Source organism: Scardinius erythrophthalmus (genome assembly GCF_964197995.2).
Source record: "Scardinius erythrophthalmus genome assembly, chromosome: 6".
Lineage (NCBI taxonomy): Eukaryota > Metazoa > Chordata > Actinopteri > Cypriniformes > Leuciscidae > Scardinius > Scardinius erythrophthalmus.
The window spans coordinates 11,420,629-11,444,467 of record NC_138226.1 but is presented as its reverse complement, the minus strand read 5'-3'; the positions used below and the strand labels follow the sequence as shown (position 1 = coordinate 11,444,467).

General features: G+C 37.5%; 1 protein-coding gene across 1 annotated transcript in view; it reads left to right on the top strand.

Annotated features, from left to right (window-relative positions):
* The window catches only part of pdia5 (protein disulfide isomerase family A, member 5), a 56,926-nt gene extending 37,749 nt beyond the window's left edge, over nt 1-19,177 (top strand). Inside the window, exons 14-17 of the mRNA XM_081368257.1 lie at nt 3,019-3,149; nt 6,472-6,542; nt 15,155-15,289; nt 16,376-19,177. Of these exons, the coding sequence (XP_081224383.1) occupies nt 3,019-3,149; nt 6,472-6,542; nt 15,155-15,289; nt 16,376-16,456 (418 nt within the window). The 3' untranslated portion in view covers nt 16,457-19,177. The remainder of the gene's footprint in view (nt 1-3,018; nt 3,150-6,471; nt 6,543-15,154; nt 15,290-16,375) is intronic.
* Nucleotides 19,178-23,839: the final 4,662 nt, after the last annotated feature.

Here is a 23,839-nt window from a genome sequence, read left to right as displayed (position 1 = left end):
ATGTAGGTGGATTGAGGTCTGCATTGGTAAATGCTTGGTTTTGCTTTCATTTATTTCTTCACACTTTGTAGTTTATTTATTATGGAGGTGGATTTAGTGCTCAGCTGAGGTCAGGTACAGGTGAGGCATAAACTGCATTTCGTAGAGTTGCTCTTACCCTCTACAATCTCTTAACTCCATAAATAGTCAGGAAGGTCTGTTATAAATACTAAAAATGTGTCCAAGCACCCACTTTGTGGTTTTGTTTTATATGTTAAAGTGGTAGATGAATGTTACCTAGTTAAAACAAGTGCTAGACTTTTGGGGAAAAAAGTGAATCTTTTCAGTGAGACGTTGCAGAATTGTTTGAAAAGGCCACACACATTTGACCTGGATGTTTTTCACACATTACTGAACTTCGTGCTAAGTGGGCCACGTAACTGACAGGGGTTCAGTCAATGGGAACATGCTCTCAAAAACACACACTGACTGATTCTAAAGAGCGGCCTGGATGTGGGATGTGAGCTGGGAGCCTGAGAATTTACTTTTACACCGCTGCCTCCCTTGACTTTTTGGGATGTTCAATGGAGCTTGACTTCAATCAATCACTGCTAAACTGACCTCTCAGTGGAAGAGCTTGCTCTTGCTGTGATCCTGGAGCAGTCCTGCTGTGCTGGCATCAACTTTGAGTTGAAGTGCATGACTGTGCCATCTCACAGGTCCCAGAATGCCAGGGCCAAGCCTGTTGTCAGTCTCATGGCATTACTGCAGACTTGTAGACCTGCAATATGGTAATACCATGGAACATGTGAAGTCAGGAAAGCCCAAGTCCTATTTACGTTTAATTTTTTATTGAGTGACATGCATATACAGGGCTCCAGACTGCAACCATTTTTTTGAGACAGTGCAAGCATTTTTTGCAACTTTATGTGCAGGTGCAACCTGCAAATTTGGATTTCTTTTTATTTCATGTTGAAAAACGAGTAGGGAGCGAGCGATTAGTCAACTGCGCGGGTCACGAGCCCTCGGTGTGTCTCGCTGTAGTTGCGTCTAACGTCACAGATCAGTCAAAAATGGCTAATCAAACCATTGGCCCTGTCCCAAATAGCACACTTCATATGCACTTACAGTCTTTTGGACTTAGAATGCCTGCCATGTGCGCGTGATCGTGAAGTCCATGAGAACGTAGGATGTCCCATTTGTCATTTTAGGTTTCAGAAGGGTGCTCGCATGCGCCCCCTTTGCGGTCAATATGCACTGGTGCAAACTCTGCACAGCCAGAGTGCCATTTCGTCATGAAAGTGCAGACTCGTAGGAAGACCGCGAGTGTTTAGGGTGCCATTTGGGACAGGGCCATTGTCACATTTTTTTTCACCAAAGCCAGGCCCTCTACAGCAACAAATTGCCGAGAAGGAAAAATCTAATGACAAGTCAGAAGAAAAAAAAAAAGGCAAGACAACAATATTTCTGACAGGAATGGCTGAGGTAGTTTACATGGCTTAGATATTGCAAAAACACCAACACCATAAACTGTATCTTCTGCGCTCGGTGTGGTCTAAAACACACGGGGAAAACCAAGTTTGCTTAGGCAACCGGTACCGCAGTTTAAACATGACACACAAGAGCAGCTTGAAGCATAAAATATGCCGAGACAGATACATTAATGAAACCGCATTGCCACTTCCAGACAGGAAGCTAACATTCAGTCAGCAGATGATAGTCAAATTTTACACAGCGTATTTCATAGCTAAGGAGGAATTACCATTCACCGAATTCAAGTGACAAATTGAGTTGTTAAAAAAGAATGGTGTAAAATTGAATCCTGCATACAGCAACGACACAGCATGTGCAGATTCAGATTCTCAAACAGAAGACCCATGAGAAGATTAAGGACGCCACTTATCTCTCATTCACGATCAACATGACCAATGGTGACCACATGCTTTGTTTGCATCTATGGATGTACATTTGTTAAGCTTTGGTTCTCGTACTGTAATGATATCCCTGTGAACTTAAAATAAAAGGGCACATTGTAATTTCTGTCAGTTAAGTCTATTTATTACCAAAGCGTTTGCCAGTAATACAGTTAAAATGGGGAAAAATGTGAATATTTGCAGGTCGATTTAAGGTGTGCCCCTGAATGTTCTGCTTGTACAGTGCTCCTGGTAAAATGCCCTTAGAAAGTATAGTGTCATTGCAGTAAATAACTACAATGATAATCACAAAATACACTACCGTTCGAAGGTTAGGGGTCAGTAAGATGTATTTAATGGTTTTAAAAGAAGTCTCTTATGTTCACTAAAGCTGCATTTATTCTGGAACATTTTTTATTATTATTAGCAGTGTTGTACTGCTTAATATTTTTGAGGAAAATGTGATTCTTTGATCAATATAGCATTTATTTGAAATGGAAAACGTCAGTGTGAAAAGTCTTTACAATCACTTTTGATCAATTTAATTAATCTATGCTGAATAAAAGTATTCATTTCTTTTAAATAAATCTTACTAACCCCAAACGGGTCATGTATATGTAATGTAAAAATACACTATTTAGGGCCCAAGCAGATGGTGCGACTTTATTTTACAGTGTCCTTGTTACACATGTTACATGTAGTTACTATAGTAATAACTATAAATTATGCATAATTACATGCAACTAACCCTAAACTAAACCCTCATCCTAACCCTTGCCCTATAGTAAGTACATGAAGTTACTTATTATTACTCAGTACTTAAAATAAAGTGTAACCTAATTTTATTTTATTTCTGTGGCATAAGTGTTTAAATGCTTTTGGAGCCGTTCAGTTTCGCTAAAATCACAGGTGTGAGTCTAATTACATCAGCTTTTCATTCAGTACATTAAATTGATAATACCAATTGGATAGTTATCATATAATGACCTAACTTGGCTGTGAGTATTACATAGTTATTATATAATGACCTAACTTGGCTGTGAGTATTATAGTTTCAGAGATCTCAGCCTTAAAGCTTACCTATTAAATCACAGTCTCTCTCTCTCTCGCTCTCTCTTTCTCTTAGTCCCCAGGCCCCACCTCCTCCAGAGAAGTCGTGGGAGGAGATGCCGTCCAGCGTGAGCCACCTGGGAGCCGAGGATTTCAGGGAATCTCTGAAAAAGAAGAAACACGCCTTGGTCATGTTCTATGCTCCATGTAAGCCTTCTGTTTTTTCAAAAATACCGCAGCTGTAGTTTCTGTCACGAAGCACGTATCCAGCCTTCTTCTAAACCTTTTAAAATTATGAAGCAGTATTTTGTTGCATCCTCCTAAAACATCATGTGTGACGGCAATTATATGGAGCACTGAAATGTCAGGTGGCGTAACATCTGCCAAATGACACCATAGTTTCCTGCATATAATATTTTACAATGTTTAAAATATTCACAATAGGCCATACTGTAACAGTTTAAAAGGATGTTTTCCTCTCTGTACGTTTCTGATAATATATATTCACATTTGGCAAAAACCATGGAAATGGAGATTAATTACTTCCTCTGTTATTATTTGTGAAGTCGAACACAGTTTAATGCAATTCATTTCAATTCATCTAAGTTATATAGTGCTTTTTACATATTACATATTGTTCCATAGCAGCTTTACAAAGAATAGTGCCTTACAAAAAACCCTCAATAAACAAGAAAATGGTGACCATGGCAAGGAAAAAAGGCATAGAAAGAAATGAAAACGCCCCAATTTTCATTACCGTAAATGCAAATAATTTTTTACCATTAAAAATTGCAACTACCTATAATAGTATTTGTATAATATTTTAAGGCAGTTGCAATATGTCAAGACTGAAGCTTGTTGCTCTTTTAAATTGTACATCTGTGACAAAAAGCACCAGATTGTACCCAATTTGTTGTGACACTCTTCCAATTTGCATAGATGCTACAATACATTTCAAACTGTTTAGAAATCTGGCCAACCAGATCGTCAGGTTGGCACTAGCTTAATAGCTGTGATGAGCAACAACAGCCAATGAAATTGTAAGAGGAAGGCTAGACAGTGGGAAGCAAGAGCCAAAAACAAAACATCAAACTGCTGCCCACGTCTCCCCCAATACTGTCTCCTCCTTATTGGCATTCGGCTCACTTTCTTCTTTTTCTTCCTTCATGTTGTTTGTTGACATGTTGTCAAGAATTGTAGTGTTGCTATGTTGAGTTTTTGTGTAAGCAAATCTCAAGATCACAGCAATAGTCAGGGAGACTGGTCTTGTAATTTGATGCACGTTTTCTGCTGTTTGTGGTGTAAAGTCTGCTCCAAGATGACATAAAGCAAGAACCTGTCACTGAATTTGCATGCTAGAATACTACTCGTATCTTTCTATGGCAGAAATAGTAAAAGTAGTATGCTAGTACTGTATGTGGTTCCGAATTCAGCATTTGTGCAGGTCATTCTGTTTTGTAGTGTACTTGGCCATAATAATTTCTATATTTGATAATATACGTCTAAATGCATTACGGCAATGAAAATTGAAGGGGAAATGTGCTTAATTTGTCATGAAAATATAAAAAAACCCTTTTACACACAATACTTGTTTACTTGTTAAATTTAAATTATCTGTGTTCTTTAATTTGAGTGTCGTCAGCAGATCACGCGCAGAACTTTCCACTCCCATCAATGCTTTTATAGGATTGCATTTTCATGCTAATTTGCCCTGTTTAGTAAATTTTGGCTTTTTTCTTTTTTTTTCTTTTTTTTTTTTTTTTGCCCAGGAGTGTGTTTACATCTGACTCGATTCTTTTTGTACTGAATTTGCGTCAGTCAGTGGACTTTTTTCATTCTGTGCAGCATCAGTATTGGTTGTACACACGTTTGAGAACACAATTTCAATATGCCATTTTTGTTATCATAACTGAGGCGTGTAACATAATTGCAGTGTGTATTCAATGAACAATGGCATAATTATTTAAAATTAGACTGTATTGTGTCATTCTCTACATCTACTGAACTCTGTCTCACTGGATCCTTTAATTACAGTTTTTTTTTAGAAGTGTAATACAAACAAAAAGAATAAAAGTAGCTTTTGTATAGGGTATTGAAGACTGTTAATCAAAACTGATTAATAGCACAAATTGAATAGTGAATAGTGCCGATTAAAAAAAAAACAGAGCTATGCAGAGCTTTACTGAATGATTCCATCAGTGTTGTTTTGTTTTGGTGAACGGCACCATTTGATGAACACAATAGTGGGCAGCCTGGATTGCTATAGAAGCAACTTTCTAGTTAATGATAGGGCAGGTCTTTGCATTCGTACACACTGAAGGTTTAAATATCACCTGGCGACCCTGATAACAGTGGTAAGACTTCGGAGCGAGCATGATAGTTGAAATGAGATGTTCTTATCAGAGGGTATCAAGCAGACTCAAGGGCTTTAGTTCTCACAATCCACTTCCAGTATGTCAGATGTCAATATCAAGTCAGCACATAATTTCTAGGGAGTAAAAGTTTCAGTGCACTGGAATTATTTTGACAATTGGACCGCCCTAGAAATAGTTCCCAGGGCAGTGCACTTACTACTGAACTAGAGTCGAGTGAAACGCTCCCAAAATTTCTTCTTGCATATGATGAAAAATGATTATGCTCTTATTTCAAGTACAGCTTCTGCCCACGCTTTGAGTTCTTGATTAGCGTATCTATCTGGGCACAGAGTCAGACTCGCATCGACCTTGCATGAGTCTGGAGGCCAGCCCAGCCTTTCTTCTCCTCATATAATGGCAACATGAGCCAAAAGTGGAGGTACGCAACTTTATGCTCCATTATTTATAATGACCCTCCTGTGTCTGAAATTAGATGCCTTGTTCCTCACACAAATAGACCTTTGTTTGCTGCCCTGCAAATTATGACCGTGCCATTAACTACCATTTAAAAGTCACCATTTTTCCAAAGTGACCTTCAATAACTTTCATTTAAAAACGTAAAATAGCACAAATGTGTGCAAACAAGATTGCGTGACAACCCAAACTAGCACAGTAAATGAGACGTTTTTTAGCTTTAGGCAGCTATTTATTGATGGAAGTTGTTTGTTTGAAACATGTAGCACAAAATGCCATGCATAATTCATAATAATAACACCGTCAGCTTCAAAACCACCTTGCAAGGACATGATGGAAATGAAAGTTTAGGAGTTTTGAGAGTAGAAACTCTTGCCTGTTCTTTAGTAAGTTTGATGGAGATGCGTTGCCCCGGGAAAGCCACCGTTGGGCCTATGAGAATAATAAAGCAACTTTCGACATGCTATTAAGATTAATTTAGTCATTTTAACCTGCTGCACACAGGTGCATTTGTTTGGCTTAAGTTAGTCATGCGAGTAATGTCTTTATTTTTAAAGAATTCAGTCATTTTCTTCTGTTCTTTCGCTTTAGTACTCATCTCTATTTGTGTATGCTGGGATATATCTCCTCTTGCTGTTTGTTCTCTGCATTATGAAGTGAGACAGCTCGATGAATACTTATATCTTACTGTTTTCCCCCAGGGTGTCCACACTGCAAGAATGCCGTCCCTCATTTCACCACAGCGGCCGAGCTGTTCAAAGAGGACCGCAAGGTGAGGCTCAGCGCCATTAAGGAGATTTCCAGACACTCTAAATAACAAACGCTTTCAAATGACTTCCAGGTTCTGTCAAGCGCAATCAGGTTCTCTCTCTCTCATTCAGACAGCCTTCACACATCCCAGAATTTAATCTCTTTTCATCTCCAGAACATTCTCAAGGACTTCAATGTCAGAGTCCCTTTGCTGTCTGATGCAGTCGACCTTCAAACCTCACTCATTATACTCTGTTGATATCTGTATTGTAGTGTGTGGCAGATTATGCTGTTTTAGCCATGTCTTGTCAGTTTAAACTTTTTAAACGACTTAGCTTCTTCTACCCTTGCATGTTTAAAGGGGTTGGTGCCTGTGGTATTGTGGGGGAATAGTTTTTGGACATTTCAGTACCACTTAAAAAAGTGGTAGCACTTTATTTTACTGTAACAAGTACATAGTATGAGGAACAGGACTGTAAAATAAAGTCCTGTTCCTCATACTATGTACTTGCTATAGTAGTTACAATAACTAGGTACTAACCATGAACCAACCCCTAAACCTAACCTTAAACCACGTAGTTATCTTGTATTACCTAGTCCTTCATTAGGGAAGTACACTGTAAGTACATACTGTAAGTGCAATCAAAAAAAGTGAAATGACGTGAAGGCCAAGTATGGTAACGCATACTCGGAATTTGTCCTCTGCATTTAACACATCCAAGTTAGTGCACGCACATTAGGAGCAGAGAGTAGTGAACACACACACACACACACACACACACACACACACACACGGAGCAGTGGGCAGCCATTGATTGGGTGTGTAGGTGCTTTACTCAAGGGCACCTCAATCATTTCCTGCCAGTGTTGAGAACCAAACCCGCAACCTTCGTACTATTATTCTTGCATTATTTGTTAACAGTTGAATATACATTAACAGGTAATGTACATTTACATCATGTAGTGAATAAGCTAACATGAAATGACAATGAACAACATTTCTACAGCATCTGGCTTTTTAATGTTAATTTATATATATACACTACCGTTCAAAAGTTTGGGGTCGGTAAGATTTTCTTTGTTATTAAAGTCTATGCTTATTAAGGCTGCATTTATTTGGTCCCGAATACAGTTAAACAGTAATACTGTGAAATATTATTGTAATATAAAATATTTAAATATATTTTAAAATGAAATTTATTCCTGTGATGGCAAAGCTGAATTTTCAGCATTACTCCAGTCTTCAGTGTCACATAATCCTTCAGAAATCATTCTAATATGATGATTTAGTGCTCAAGAAAAAATTCTTATTATTCTCAATATTGAAAACAGTTGTTCTGCTTAATATTTTTTTGGAAACCATGATACATTTTTCTTTGATGTATTTGGTGATTGGAAAGTTCAAAAGAACAACATTTATTTGAAATACAAATATTTAGTACTATTATAAATGTCTTTACTATCACTTTTTGAGCAATGTAATGCATTCTTGCTGCATAAAACTATTAATTTCTTTAAAAAGAATGCTACAGACCTAAAACTTTTGAAAAGTAGTGTGTATATATGTACCTATTGCATAAACTAATGTTAATTAATTAAACCTGTAAATTTGTAAAGTGTTAACCCATTATTATTATTATTTTTGGCTTTATTTCACCATTCCCCTCTCACATGCATGACGTGCTCAGGCTTTGGCTATGATCTGTGGCATTTTGTCACGGACTAGGTAAGGGCTGACAAGCTTCAGTCTTGTAATGTGCGCTTGGCATTACTTTTAAATTCACACATTGCATTCACTTTGACGAGCGCTTCAACTTTTCCACGATTCAGACAAGTAACACTCCATCTTAGATGTCTATGCACTGACTTTTCAGCATTCTCTAAATCTTTCCTCTTTCCCCCCGAAACTTCTTTGAAAGTAGCTGGCTCTCTTTTGAATCTACAGGGGCCTGTAAAACATTTCCCTGGCTTCTTTAACTACAGACATTCATCATTGGCCATAAGACAGTGATGTTGAATTGTTGTTCTCAAATGTCTATAATTCATCAGGCACAACGTCAGTCCTCTTCAATTTCCCTGTAGCTCTTAAGTTTGCGCATAATCGTTATTCAGATGAACTGCAGTTGGAAATTCACTTTGCCAAGATTCAAATGGAGCCAATTTTGAGCTGACGCCCTTCTAGATATTATTAAAAACAGATATTGTTTGTCTGAAGAATAAAAGCTTGGTTCATGAAGCTCCATCTGCTGGTTTTTCCAAAACAGTGAGCCACTTCACATCATTTAAAATACAGTCAAGGTTATTTTCCCACATGCATAAACCTGTGCTTTTGTCTGTCAGTCATTGCACTCAAGAGGCATATTAGACCACATGAGCATCAGAGCATTACATTATTTACACATTTTATCACAGGGCTGTTGAATGCTGGATTCTAATTTGTTGACGAACATTCAAATCATGCTGTCATTTTTTAGTAAAAACACATCTAAACAAGTGAACCAAAACCTACAAAGACACTGACCATGTTTTTCCTTCTAAATTACCTTTATTATCTATGGAAAGCACTCTTTCTTTTTCTTTCTCTCTTTGCACACATACACTGTGCAAACACACACTTGCACACTTGAAAACAAACATGCGCTCAGAATTGAATCGTCAGTGCTGCCCTGTGATCAACTTTTTCAGTGAAATAGTTAGCAAACTATGAAAAAAATGACATGACAGTTCACGGTAGAAACATGGCTGTTCTTGAAGCAATTAAACTTACAGCTTCACTATTAGTAAAAACGCTGCTGACGAACATTAAAGTCACACGCTTAATCTCTTTCTCATTCTCTCTCTCTCATACCTGCATTAGTCTGCATATCAGTGGCTGAAGCCTTTGTTACTAGCTCTAAAATTACATTTTTGAATTAGCAACAGAAGCTTGGGATGAGATGCATAAGAAATTGGTTCTACACTTGAGCACATTTTAAGGACTGAAACCTGACAAATGTCTTGAAGTAAAACAATGAGTCTGAGTCACTAAGCATGCGTATGCACAAATTTGTGCGTTAAATCGGAGTACAAACATTTAAAGGTGCATTTTGTAATATTTGGGAGGATCTGTTGACAGAAATTCAATTTCATATACATAACTATGTTTTCAGTGGTGTATAAAGACCTTACATAATGAACCGTTATGTTTTTATTTCCTTAGAACGAGCCATTTCTCTCTACATACACCGCGGGTCCCCTTACACTGAAATAGCCAGTATGTTTCTACAGTAGCCCTAAATGGACAACCGCGTTTCGTCACTATGTTGTTCTTTGCGCAAAGAAGCTAGCTAAAGTCAGCAAATAAAACACTGGCACAATGATGAACAAGTAACAATAATATTCACAATAACAGTTTTTCTGAATAATTAAGTAAACCTAATTTCTTAATTAATCTTTGTAAATAAACCTCATTGCCTAACTGGCTACTCTCTGCTGTCTCAGACGACGCCATCTTTTCCTGTCCGCCACCGTGACTTCTGTTGGTTGCAATTCGCAACCTTACCACTAGATGCCACTAAAAATTACACAGTGCACCTTTAAAAAAAAATCATGATTAACCAGAAACATTCACAGTAAAATTTATTCTAAACTTAAGAAAAAATATAGAAACAACTGAAACCACGTTTACGCAAATGGGAACTTTCTCTGTGCGGCCTTATAATCGTGTTAAGAAGTTATATTTCATATTATATTATATTATTTAATTTATATATTATATTATATAATAAAATTTATAAATAATACAATTTAATTTCATCTTAAATATATTTCATCATATACAGTGAAAGATTATAAAAAGCTGTGTCATAGATTTAGCTGTTTCTCTGAATAACGCAGAAATACAGCTGGCTAATAGTTTTATGTAAATGACTTACCTTGGGCACACGGCCATTAAGTTACAATACTCCAAATTCACTAGCATTAGAACGAGACTAAGAACAAATTCATGTGCGTACGCACGTGTTGTGAATTAGATGGAGATTTGTCGTGAATAGATCTCCTGTGTGTACAAATACGAAATAATCCAAGCGATTATTAGTGAATGAGACCCAATATCTTGAGGTGTGGTATCCATGGTATAAATGGAATAATTGACTCCAGGCCGTTGAATTATTAAAAAATGTATGCACTTGGCGCTTCACATTGTGGCCGCATTACCACATTGGGTATGCATAATTTTTCAATATTTCAATGGCCTGTCGTCAGTTATTCCTTAGTTCAAATCCTGTATATGAAACTGCTCACTCATTCACTCATCCATTATTCACTACATAGTGAATGCTATCCTTCACTATATGGCGAAAGGTTGAGTGAAAATGTGTTACACATAAGGAAAAAAACATTTCTGATCTCACCTCCCATGCTGAAATGCATTTCCAAAAATGAAGATTTGAAGATGTATACAGAGACCGAAAGAATTTTGATATGAAGAAAGGGCTGCCATATTTTAGTAAATATTGTGTTGGGTTGACTTAGGAAGAATGTAATTGTCTTTTATGTGAATTAAATCTGGATGAGGTCTTGCCTTCATTCATATAAAATCTGTGCAACAGTAGTAAGGGCAGGGCAGGGCAGGTCCAGAACTCATGGTAGCTCAAAAATCAGATTTTAATTGAATTTCATTCAGACCACATATGGATGTAGTTTGGATTGGGTTTGCTTTTCAGACTACTAACAACTGAGTTGAATATTCCAAACAATCAGATTGTTTTCCTGGCATTACAATCTATTTTTATTTATTTTTGCTTCAGAGGAATTCTAGAGCAGTTCGGCAAAAGAACAGATGAATTTGCAAATGAATGTGAGCCTGACACTTAAACAAGAAGGTTTGTTTAGATTGTATGTTGAATGGTTTGTTGTTCTGGTTCCACTTTGTCCAGTTACTTCTTCCTAGTTCCACTGTTCATCCTCTTTCTCATTAGTGCTTATTTCCTTTATATTCAGTACATTAGTAAACATCTTGAATGGCCTTCTAGCAGCGCAGGGCCTCCAATTTTTAATGTGAAGCCTCTTTGCACTTTGTTTCCAGTCTGACTATTAAACATTTTTTGTGTGTAGTAAAAGCTAAACAGATGCAGTCCAATTAAATACAACAACTGTGGAAAAAAGGCTAATGGTGTAAATCCTAGTCTTGGTTCAGATGTTCTTTTGTTGACCTGTTTTAACTTAATACCACCAAATGCAAAAGAAATAACTTATTTCAGTTTCTTCTGTAATATTCATGAGCTCACTGGCCGTTTCATTTCCTTTGCACAATGACCTGAGCTCTTTCTCTGTGAGGTTGATAATTACTGTCTGAGAAGGATCTCGGTGCCTTTGTGAATGACTTTTTTAACCTCATCCATCTCATAAACCACCCTCTGTAAGCACGAAATCCTCAGTTTCCTCACAGGCCACGAGTCTTATGTTGCTTACATCTGCTTATTGGTGAGGTTATAGCAAGATCAGTCAAGTGCCAGGAGGGTATTCCACCAACACATGAGGATCAATATCAGAATTGGCCGGCAACCAAATGTACAATCCCTTTCCTCTCGATTTTCTCCTGTCAATGTAAAGACCGACTAATCACAAGCACATTCATGTCAACCTCCAATGAAACCCTGTTATCTGGAAGGATCATGTTTGGTTGGTGTAGCAAGATCCTTAGCATCTCTTTTTCATGGGAATTGTTTTTGTCTTAAAGTCCCTCTGTAGTCAGTGATTTTAAACCCTTAAAACTCCTTTCTGATCACCAAAATGACACATTTAAACTGTTTTTCTCCTGTGTGTGAACTCTACACCCTTGCTTCATTTATTATAAGCGGATCTATGAATATGAAATTTAGCCCCGCTTCCACTCAATCACACCAGCTCAGAGATCCACTAAATCAACCTGCACAATGGTATCGTTCTTTACAACGTCGGACTCATAACGGTAATTAATATGATTAGCCTTTTGCTTTACTATGTTATCAAACAGTTAATAATGTGTTGCTAATGTTACGCAAGCCATGTTCCCTTTCGCCATCAGACCGCTGCCTTCTGAAAATCAGTATCCTTAGAACGTCAGTGGAGAAAGGCTTATAGTTCATCATAACATCATATACATCATATGCATAATGCACCCTCTAGATTAAATGTACCCGATTTTTCATATCAACAGAAAAATATACTGGGATAACCTTCCTTTGAGACTCGTGATTGTTTACAAGGTAGTTTGTGATGTAAGAAACACCAGCGATTTCAAACCGTGTTTTTGAGACTGTCTTTTATTTCACTGCCGTTTTAAAGAGAAAATACTCAGCAATGGTGTTGACTTACAGTATGCGTTTGCACATGGTTTGTCTTAAAGCATATTAAAAACCACATAGACCAATAAACAACATTTAAAAACTTGATTTTCACCACGGGGGACTCTAAGAGGAAGAATACCTCATGGCATTTAGAGGAGAATTTATTAGGAGACGGCTGAACTGATGCGATCGTATATCGTCAAACACGGTTTCCTTGAAGATAAATATTGAGTTATGCAAATAGGGCTTTTTGTTTTCACCTTTCGAGTGATAAAATGCAATCAATACCAGTTGACAGGGCTAAAATACACGTTGACAGGGCTAAAATACACCTTGACAGCACCTTTATTTAGCAGAGAAAAAATGATGGAAATATGCCGCTCGCCAAGAGACATTTGTGGTTCACTTGTTTGTTTCACTAACTGCCATCCTCTGATATCCTGAGCATTAATCTCTACTCTTGTTTTAATATTGGGGTGTTTGCTATATTTTTTTTTTTCTCATCTTTGAATGGCCTTTTCTCGACAGGAGTGTATTACTCATTTTTCATTACCCTAGAGAAAAAAACGGCAGGCTAAATTCGGGAAGTAAGGGTACAGAGAGCGAAACAGTTCAGTCAGTGCCAAAGCAGCTGTGCTGTTAGATTTCACAGTTACGTTTTTACACATTAAAACTCTAAAGGGTAAAGAAGTTTGATTTTAGGTGCTTTTGACTACCAGCTTCAGTTTTTTTATGTTGCTGTCATTCCTCCTTAATTGTTTTTGCCATAACAGAAGAAGGTTTATATAAAAGCAAGTGGTCATCAAGAAGATTCAAACGTGCTGCCATGAGGCCTTATGGATTATTGAGCAGTGTTTTACATCGCTGTAAATTAGCCCAATAAAAACTCCAAGCATTGTTCAATTCAGTCCACACATTACGCAATGGTTATCAATGTAGTTGGGTTGTTTGAATAAAAACTTTCAAAAAAACGTTTCAAATATACAGCTTTCTCTAGGGAAAGTAAATCTTCCCCTGAGTTTGGCACAATGGGTCTGCAAAGCGCTGAGGAGTGTAAGCAATGACTACGTTTACATGTGCACCAAAAATGCGATTATTTCCAATAATCAGTGTAAGGACTTAATCGCAGTATGTAACGAACGTAGGCCAGTAAGAGCTGTGCGTGTAAACCTCACTCCCCTCAAGAGGCACGCTAGCGGCTGCGGTCTTTAGTGTCCTTGTTAGCACGGCCGAGACCCCGGTTCGAATCCCGCTCAGAGCGGGACGAGTAGGACCCGTTACATTTGGTGCCGTGACCCGGGTGGGAGTGAGGTTTAGGGGGATGCGTGTAACAGACGTAGGCCAGTAAGATCTGTGCGTGTAAACCTCACTCCCCTCAAGAGGTGCGCTAGCGACTGACGCTAGCGGCTACGGTATTTAGCATCCTTGTTAGCGTGCCCGCCCCCCACGCTAGAGACTCTGATTCAAACCCGAAGCAGGTTGCCTAGGACCAGTTACATTTTCTTGACACAAGCAAACCTCTTTACTCCTGTTTACATCTACTTTACATCAAATGCAAAACACATTTGATGTATAGAAAGGTTATTCAGTGCCGTAACGAACATCGCAATGCTGATGTAAATAACTGGATTTGCCTACGCTGCATCGCTTTCTTGGCACTGCCTCTGGATGAAGATATGGAGCAGAGACTGCGCAGCGAGTTGTGCTGACAAGAGTTTCGTGATTCAGAGTGAAGGGGAAAATTCAGAATAACGTTTCATTATTCATTCAAAAACATTAATGAACTTGTGTGAACGACACACGACATCCGTGCACGTCCGAGCACATGCGCACAGTGGTCAGAGCGGCAATAATGCAATTAAGGTGTTTACATGCTTGTTTATTACGATTAAGTTCAGCGTACGCCAGATAGTTTTATATGCGAGATAGTTCAATACGAGTATGGTTACTATGATTGAGCTTAAATCGCATTAGTTTGAGCGAAGTATTGCGTTAACATGAGGTAAAGTTTAATCGCAATATTTCCAAAATCCCATTATAATGGCATTATGAGGGTACATGTAAACGCACTCATTGAAACCATGATCAGGCAGCATAATTCCTCCCCACATGCTACATTCACTACAACTCACAAACTCATGCCTTTTTAACTTTGAAAAAAGTGTACTCTTATGTGTCCAAAAAGTCCTGATCGATTCTACCACAGCTTTGTGCTTACCATAGTAATACTACTGGATCTGATGCAACATACATAGGGAAATAAAGGTAGTTAGGCTATGGCAAAACATCAATTTAAAAATAATCATGCTTTAATTTCTTTCAGATTGCATATGCTGCGGTGGACTGCACAAAGGGACAAAACCATGAGTTGTGTAAACAGGAAGGAGTTGAGGGCTACCCAACATTCAACTATTACAACTATGGCAAGTTCAGCGAGAAATACAATGGGGAAAGAGGGGTGAGTGATCTTTCATGTGAGTGATTTGAATATAATGCAGTGGCACACTTGAAAAACATTTATCGCATTTGACAAAATATCAAAATAAGTTGCATTATTGTAGAGAAAGCACTAGCAAACTTTTCAAGCCAAATATTGAATGGGTTTGAAATTATAATGATTGGATCATGATTGAGATCCTTCTGATTGTTAACTTCAGGTACAATTAGATTTGTGCTCCAACCATTTGTATTGTGTTAAAATATGTGTATTTATTTAAACATGTTAATTATTGTTTGTTATATTATGTTTTATGTTATTTTTTATTTTTTTATTGAATGAAATGGGAGCCCCAGGGCCCACTAACACCGTCTCTTCACTGAACCCATTATAAACAGTGATGCTGTCTACACTGGATGCGGCATGACGCGAGTCATGCGATGCGACAAATCCCCGACCGAAAACTGATGCCTCGTTCTATTTATGATGTACTCCAAGCACTCATGATTCTTCTCATAGGAAGGACCAATGGATTGCCGCATCCAGTGTAGACAGCTTCTGTTGTGGTGTGTATAGGCATGGTGTAAAAGGCCTCAAAAAACTTCCAAGGGGACCAAAGGATGACTTTGTTTAAATTATTGTTAATATATAAAAATATTAAAATTATTTAAAATGATAAAAAAAAATCCCCTTTCTTTTAGTCAAAAAGATTTAGAGAACCACAGCCTGACATCATCCTGTTGTATCATATCCTGAGTCTGAAGTAATTTCATACGCTTTTCTTGTGCGGCGTCACCTTCTGTGAAACATGTCCATCTGTGTGAATTTGAAAAGAACTGACTTTATACATGCACTAAAAATCCCAGCAGACACAGAAAAGTTCTAGCATAATTTGTTTCCAAATGCCACATGGTTTATTTTGTCTCAGTTGTCTTTATTTGATATAAATGTCATGAATTTGAATTCAAGCGTCCAAATACTTTTTATTATGTAAAAAATATATTATTGTTTTATTATATAATATAATATAATATTTTTATTTTTTTTTCACATTATGAGATAAACTGTTTTTCATTTCTCACTGTGTATACTGTCTACACCATACAGGAAGCTGGCTTTACTGGTTTCATGAGAAGTCTCAGGGGCCGGGACCAAGAGAAAGTGGGCAAGCGGAAGGAGGAGCTCTAATGGTGTGGGCGTGGTTCCAGTAGATGGGAGGAGCCTATCATTGCACTGTGACTTGGGCAGGGACATCCCAGCACTGATGCCACAGACTTGAAACCTCAGCTTAAAAGGCTATTTTTTTATACAGCTGTGCCCTTATGTTTCTAATACCAATGTATGACCATCAGACCACTTTTTTGCTTTGTTTTGTTTTTTTATGTCCTCCGACATTTTGTGAAATTGTTTCCAAATACTGTGACTTACGTTACTGAAATCCACACCTGAAATCTATGCAACACTGGGCCCTCACTCGCCAGGGTCCCGTACGTGTGATGGGTGGCTGGTGTTTATTGGGGAAAACCAGTTTTCGCCAGGATACTTTGCCATCACTCCCATTCCAGCTAGGAGGAATAATGTGTACAATCGTATTGCAAATATTTTTGTAAAAAAGGAAAAAGGAAAAAAATGCCGTATGACATCATCAAAAAAAAAGATGGAGAAAGATGTTGTAGCTGAACTTTGTGGCCTTAAATGTTTGAATAACTGTCGTCCAAATATTTTACTATTTTCGAGAAATACAGTACTTGCGCCAAAATACAAGATCAAATACAAGGACATGTATTCAAAGTATTTTTCCCCTTGTTTTATTGTCAGCTGTGACAGAATAAAATGATGTAACAAAACTGGAAATGCAAAACAAAAAAAATGGATAGAAATACTTTATTTCCCAAATTAATTCTGGAATCCTTGCAATTCTTGGCCCTTCACATTTCACTGTAAATTATTGTTCTGATTATTTTAAAAGCCTTGTCTGGTTTGAATGTCTAGTCTGGTTATGTAGTCTATGACCCACCCCTCTTCTGATTTACAATGCTACTCTTGATCTCTAATACACATGAACATTTCCTCTTCCAAGCATGGATGCAAAAATTGATGATGGGAACCGAAGATCATAACGTCTTCATTTATTCGGTAGGGAGATGGTTTGCTTTAAGGCATGTTGAGTGATGCTCATTTAACACGTCTCGCTGGTTTAAACAGTGTAGTGCCGGAGGATCCGTTTTACTTGCTCTCTGCCAGATGTTGGCACTCTTAGTGATCCCACAACCCTTCCCAATATCTCTGTGGCGACTACACTATTGTGTGTGTGGAAAACTCCCTGCTCTAGGCAGTATACATATTTAATGGTCTTGTAGCTGAACTTTTATTGCATAATTCAGAGGGTTGGTTTGTTTCATTATAAATAAGGTTCTCAGGGATAGCGAAACACAATTGAAGAGCACTAGCGCTCATCGTAATTTGCAATCCAGTTGAGTGTTCTCTATTCACGTCACCGAATTATGAGTTGTTTACATGTGTCTTTGGGAGATGGAACACACACAAAAAAAAATCATTGAACAGGATTTCAGTTTACATTTCCTTGCCAAATTTGCGGCAAGAAGCATTGAATAAAACATGAGCCAAGGAACGCTGATGCATAGATGTCAATTATATGCGAGATAATGGCTTCAAGTTCAAATACTGTCTTTAAGAGTGAAGAATAAAGATCACATGCTGGATTTGTATCATGTAGCTGATGGTAAAAGGGACCAAATGAGGGGAAGGGTAGAGATTGCTTGTCAGAACATGTTCAATAATGGTCCAAAATGACAGATGTAATGAATGAGCGCTTGCACAGGTTTGTCTCATTTACGTGACATTGTTGTCGAGACATGGTTCGTTTGTGCATTGACATTTTCATCAATATTTGGATGGTCAGGGACTTATATCTGGTTCCTTTGAGTTATTCTGTAGAAAGATATGCTTTGTCTTATCCCAAAGGTCTGTGAAATGTGGGATCAACCACGATGCCAAGAAGTCACTGTCGCCTTTATTTTTTTGTGCCCAGCCATATGTACAGTTTTGCTGCATTGATGAACACAATGCAAAATAAAAGGCATTCGTTTCCAAGAACCATTGTCCAAATTATTCATATAATATTATGTTAATATTTCTTATTTGGTTATAAACATAGCCATGAAATGCAAGCAGGGTTGTAATAGAGCTTCACTATTACTTCTTACCCAGGGGATGATGGTGAAAAAATCCATTTACTTAAATTGAAGGCATATTATAATACTTTAGAACAATAGAGACCTGGGCAGGCTCTTTTTGACAACATTGTGCTAAAAATAATGGCCAGAAAATATTAGTAGCCACATTGCATCACTTTGGCATCATACCTGTGAGTTTTGTACAGACAAGCGCAAAAAATAGTTTTTTTTCCCTGCACAATTTGTTCAGAGCTTTTGTTTGTACAAAACCAAAGGACAAATGTGGGTTAGTTTGCTGACTTCGTCTGCCTGGCTGACAGATCATTTGTTTTCTATTTGGAAACTATTGTCTGCAATAAGGTGACATACTTTAAATAAACTTTTCCCTGGCATTCAAATATTTTACTTCCCTGTAAATGGTGTGGAATTACATGCACACATGCTTATTAGATATCAACTTTTATCCTACTATATGAAATTAGCCATTTTGTCAGGTTAATGAAGCCAACAGAGTGAGACGTCTGACCAAAAACTGCTCTTTTTGATACTGTTCTTTTTTTTGTTCTTCTTTTTGTAGACACGGTCATGGTAAATATGGGAAGATATGTCATTACTTTTGAAAAGGAGAAAATTATTCTTCCCCTGCTGTCAATTAGCACCCATGCTGTCATAGTTGCTACAACAGAGTACAAATAAACTACCTGATGAAACTGAGAAAACTTGCACCACTGTGCGGTTTCTGAGTAATTTCATATCAAACTTTTCTGTCAGGTGTTTCTGTTTACGAAAGTTTTCCTGGACTAATTATGTCATGATCTCAAACGATCCGAGGCCTTTGCCATCAAACCCCACAGGAACCCTTGTAAGAGGTTTGCCAGATTGGAAACTCAAGGGATGAGTCACTTTTGGACATTTAAACTGCTGCCCGTGGAGAAACACCTGCTGGTGAAAAGCATGTGTTGTCAAGTGCAATATGTGACTGTTTAATGGTTTGGAGAGAGGGATGGTTCCATCAGAATTACATGGAGGAAGCTACTGAGAGTGCAGGCAATTATTTTGCCTGGATGCACCAGTCAGAACCAGGGGTAAAAACAGGACAAGAAAATGCCAGCATAAATGAAAGTAAAGAAATGGAAGATAAATACCTGTGTGTAATACAGTGTACATACTGTATGTTTCTCTGTATAATTGGGTGATGCCAAAAGTTAATAAAGTGTATCCATTCTCACTAACCTTAAACATCCAGGATATAGTGAGCTGTCATAATCCAGACAGACTGTCAACCACCTCTTTATCTCCAGGAAATTGTTTGCCAGTGCAGATTGAATGCAGGCCAAAAACTTTGTATCCATCAAATACTAGCATATAGCAACTACATAAGGGGTGGGCCGCAAAGACATTTTGCTGTGCTGCTCCATCACCATAGCTTATCATTTGAATGCGTGGATAAGCATCGCGATTAAAAAACAAGTGATTTTAAACCATTGAAGTGCAATGAGCAGCAAAATATAACTAATTTCGCTATATGCGCGTGCTTTCTGAGAGACTGTTTCTAAACACTGTCAGTCTGAGAGACGCGCGCACATAAAGCCGCTGCTCATAGTGCAGTGAGTGAACAGAGTCGTTGTGCATGAACGGTCGAATACACACACTTACGAGGATACTTGCAAGTATCCTCGTAAACAGTCAATTTATGTCTTAAGTGAGCATAAACAGTTGAGAAAGAAAATGCATGTGTAACAGTATATTGGATCCGTGCATTAAAGTGAAAGCAGCCTAATAAACCAACATCCTTACTGTCTTTAATGTTAATCAAACTACAAAAGAGAGTAAATCTCACTGTTCTTGACTGAATCACTTTTGTAACTTTAATGAAAATAAATGTATATTTAATTTACATAGTGATGACTTTTTTTATACAGTGGGTTATACCATTTATGTAGTCATTTTTATTTCGGGGGATCGAAGTTTTTTACTTGTAATTAGTTTCTTTGTTCTTATTTAATCACATACTGTTTACTTGTCCTCAGGAAGTTAAATTGAGGATTTTTTTTTTTGTAGTTAAGCTAGTATTAAGTTTTTGCGATATCGACCAGAATTATGAAATTTCAATTGTACCAAAAATGGCAATATTGTAAAACCTTATAGCAAAAATAACTATATCCTGATATCGTGAATTTTTTTTTTTCCGATTTTGGTCATATCGCCCACCCCTAAATACTGGCATAAAATTGTCTGCTATTGAGATGTTTTCCTATTCTCAGGCAGGGAAGAAAACTTTCAAGGCCCACGTTTGACTAAAAAACGAATGAGCCGATAATAATGCACCGATTATGAAATTTCCCTATCATTAATATACAGACACAGTGTGCGTGAAAGGCAAGTGGAATGATAGGAGTCCATTTGCTGTTAATCAATACTATATGTACATTCATTTATACCCATAATTACATTTTTGAGACCGTGAATCTAAAGCCTGATATATTATTTTGTCAATACTTGACTACAGTGCAAATTGTCTCTCCAGTTACATTGTTTCACCTGCTGAAATGATCAGTTAGTTCAACACAGTCCTTTCAGCTTGTGGCGTGAAAATGAATAGCCCGTGAAAATATTCAATAATACACATCAACAGGACAGATCTCTCCATGACAGAAGTCAATGGCATAAATACAACCCCATTATGTGTAGGCTAGAGATGACGCCAACACCAGCTCTGAATCAACATGCACCACTGCCAAATTTTCCATATATTTTAATCATAATGATTACCCTAATTGCTTTAATGAGATCATTGCCCTGCCTAAATTAATACAGGATAACGGCATGATTTGTATTATCTTAGAACTGTACATTTTTGTCATAGGCTGTGGACATTACTTTGACACAGTCACCTCTGATAACAGATCACTCTAAATTGAAATGTAGATTTCTGTAAAGCTGCTTTGAAACAGTATTGTGAAAAGCGCTATACAAAATTGAATTAAATTTAATTATCTTTACTGGAGGAATAAAGATTTCCTCCACCCTCGCTCTGAAAGCAATAATCAAAATGATGTGCACCACTTGCCAAGAAATCAATACAAGCTTATTCTCCTGTTGTTTCAGAAATGTGGCAGTTAATGTAAAAAAAAAAAAAGCATATGTTTTTGCAGCAGAATAAGAAAAGACATGCACTTTTCAGCTGTAATTGGGTTTTATGAAAAGACTGAGTTTAGCATCCATTGTAATAATTCTGCTGTTGTTTTAATCATCCATAAAAATGATATTACACAGACCTATACTGGATCAGTCATTATAGGGGTGCTTTATAGGGATGAATGAGCATTTGATGAGATGTTTTCCTAGAGTAATGTCTATATCGGCTTTACCCAACCCACTGAGCTTGATCTTTTACTCCTCCATATGTTGCTGCAGTATTTTCAGAGGTACAACCACGGCACGGTCAGCCCACTCTACCACTCCACATCCTGTCAGTATGAATGACAACATCTTCACTTGTCACCCTGACAGTCCTGCACTAAATACATAGCTTTACGAATGCCAGCTATCCGTCAAGCTGTCCGTGTAGAACATCAATCTTTAACGCATGGCTGTGTGAAGTGGATGTTTCCAGGAGGTCACTTTAGCCTGAAGAGCTCTCCGTTTCATCCTTGTAAAGACATGGGATTCAGAAGAGCTTGTGATGGATACATTTGAACGACTCACATCAAAGATCATGTTATTACTATTTCAACACTGACAGAACTACAAAAAGCGAGTCTGATTTTGTGGTTTATGATCTTAAAGAATTTTAAGATGTTATCTTTAAATTCAAAACTGGGGCTGCAAAATTGATATGTGTATGATTTGTATGCAGAAGTCACACAACATTAAACGTGAAACATTATAGGATAAGATTTCCCTCCACCTTTTCCACTTGACCATCACTAAATCACATCTGACACATTAATCGACCGTCTCTGCTCTAGTTTTTGACGTGTCATCCAACAACAACGTTTGTGATGTGATTTGTTCCATCAAAACAGTTTCGTGTTTGTTCATCTATTTTTTTTGTCACTGAATGAAATTGATTTACAACCCCATTTCCAGAAAAGTTGGGACATTTAGTAAAATGCAATAAAATCAAGATTCTGATTTGCTCAAAGAAAAGATATCCAATGTAAATATAAACACATTTAGATTTTGATGGCTGCAACACCAAAAAAGTTGGGAGAGTAAAAATAAAAGTCAAAAGATTATAGAATAGGCCTATATAGATTATAGAAGTGCATGCGCGCACACACACACACACACACACACACACACTCACTCTCTCTTTCTCACACACACACACACACACACACACACACAAACACACATCTAGCCTAAGTTCTTCTGATATATAACAAATACATTTTGGTTTAAATGGGGAAAAGTCAGAGGACAAGCTTCTTTAACACAGGCTGCACGTATAACACCGTGTCCTAACCAGACGCTAGATGTGTGTGTGTGTGTGTGTGTGTGTGTGTGTCTTCCTCCGAGTCCGCACTTTCGTGACATAACGTTGCTTTGACTGTCGGGAAAGTGCATATGAAGTGTGCCATTTGGGACGGCAATCGCAAGAAAATGGATAGGCTACATAATCAAATTCACAAATAGTAGGCTACACCATTTAACCCTTTCACGCATAGTGGTCACTACAGTGGACAGCTATTAAAAAAGCATTTTCTTGAATTTGCACGGGTTTTTATGGCAAAGTTGCACATCAGCCTCTTCATTGGACCCTGGTGCATCATCCTATAAATTGCAACCAAGTGGCAAGCCGTTGTGTTTCGATTTTTTCCCCCTCCAAACCAAGATGGCCAAGGGTCAGTCAGACATGCCAAGTTGCTCCGGAATATCCACCCATTCCTTCTGACACTCTTGTAGGTAAAAAAAATATTGCAGCATCAAGCAATATCTAATGAGTCATATCACAGTAAAATTGTCCAAGTTTTGATTTTAGATTGAGAGAAAACTCTGATTAATCACATGTCCACTGTAGTGGACGTCATGCATCAATTGCTATATTTCAGCTACAATTCATAATTATAATGTGAATATTGTTTCTGAAACTTAAAAACTTAATCTGCAATCTTTTTTTACTGTAAATAAATGTATTTGTATTATTAGAATGTAATTTTCATCAATTCAATTTCAATTTTGACATCGAAAAAAGTCATGTGATTACATAATGTATGACACTTAATGCATTACTTGTTAGATCAAAAAGTAATCTGATTTCGTAATGCATGTTATTGTAATGCATTTTTTACTCATAACATCAAAAAGTAATCTGATTACGTAATGCATATTACTTGTAATGCATTTCTTTACTCATAACATCAAAAAG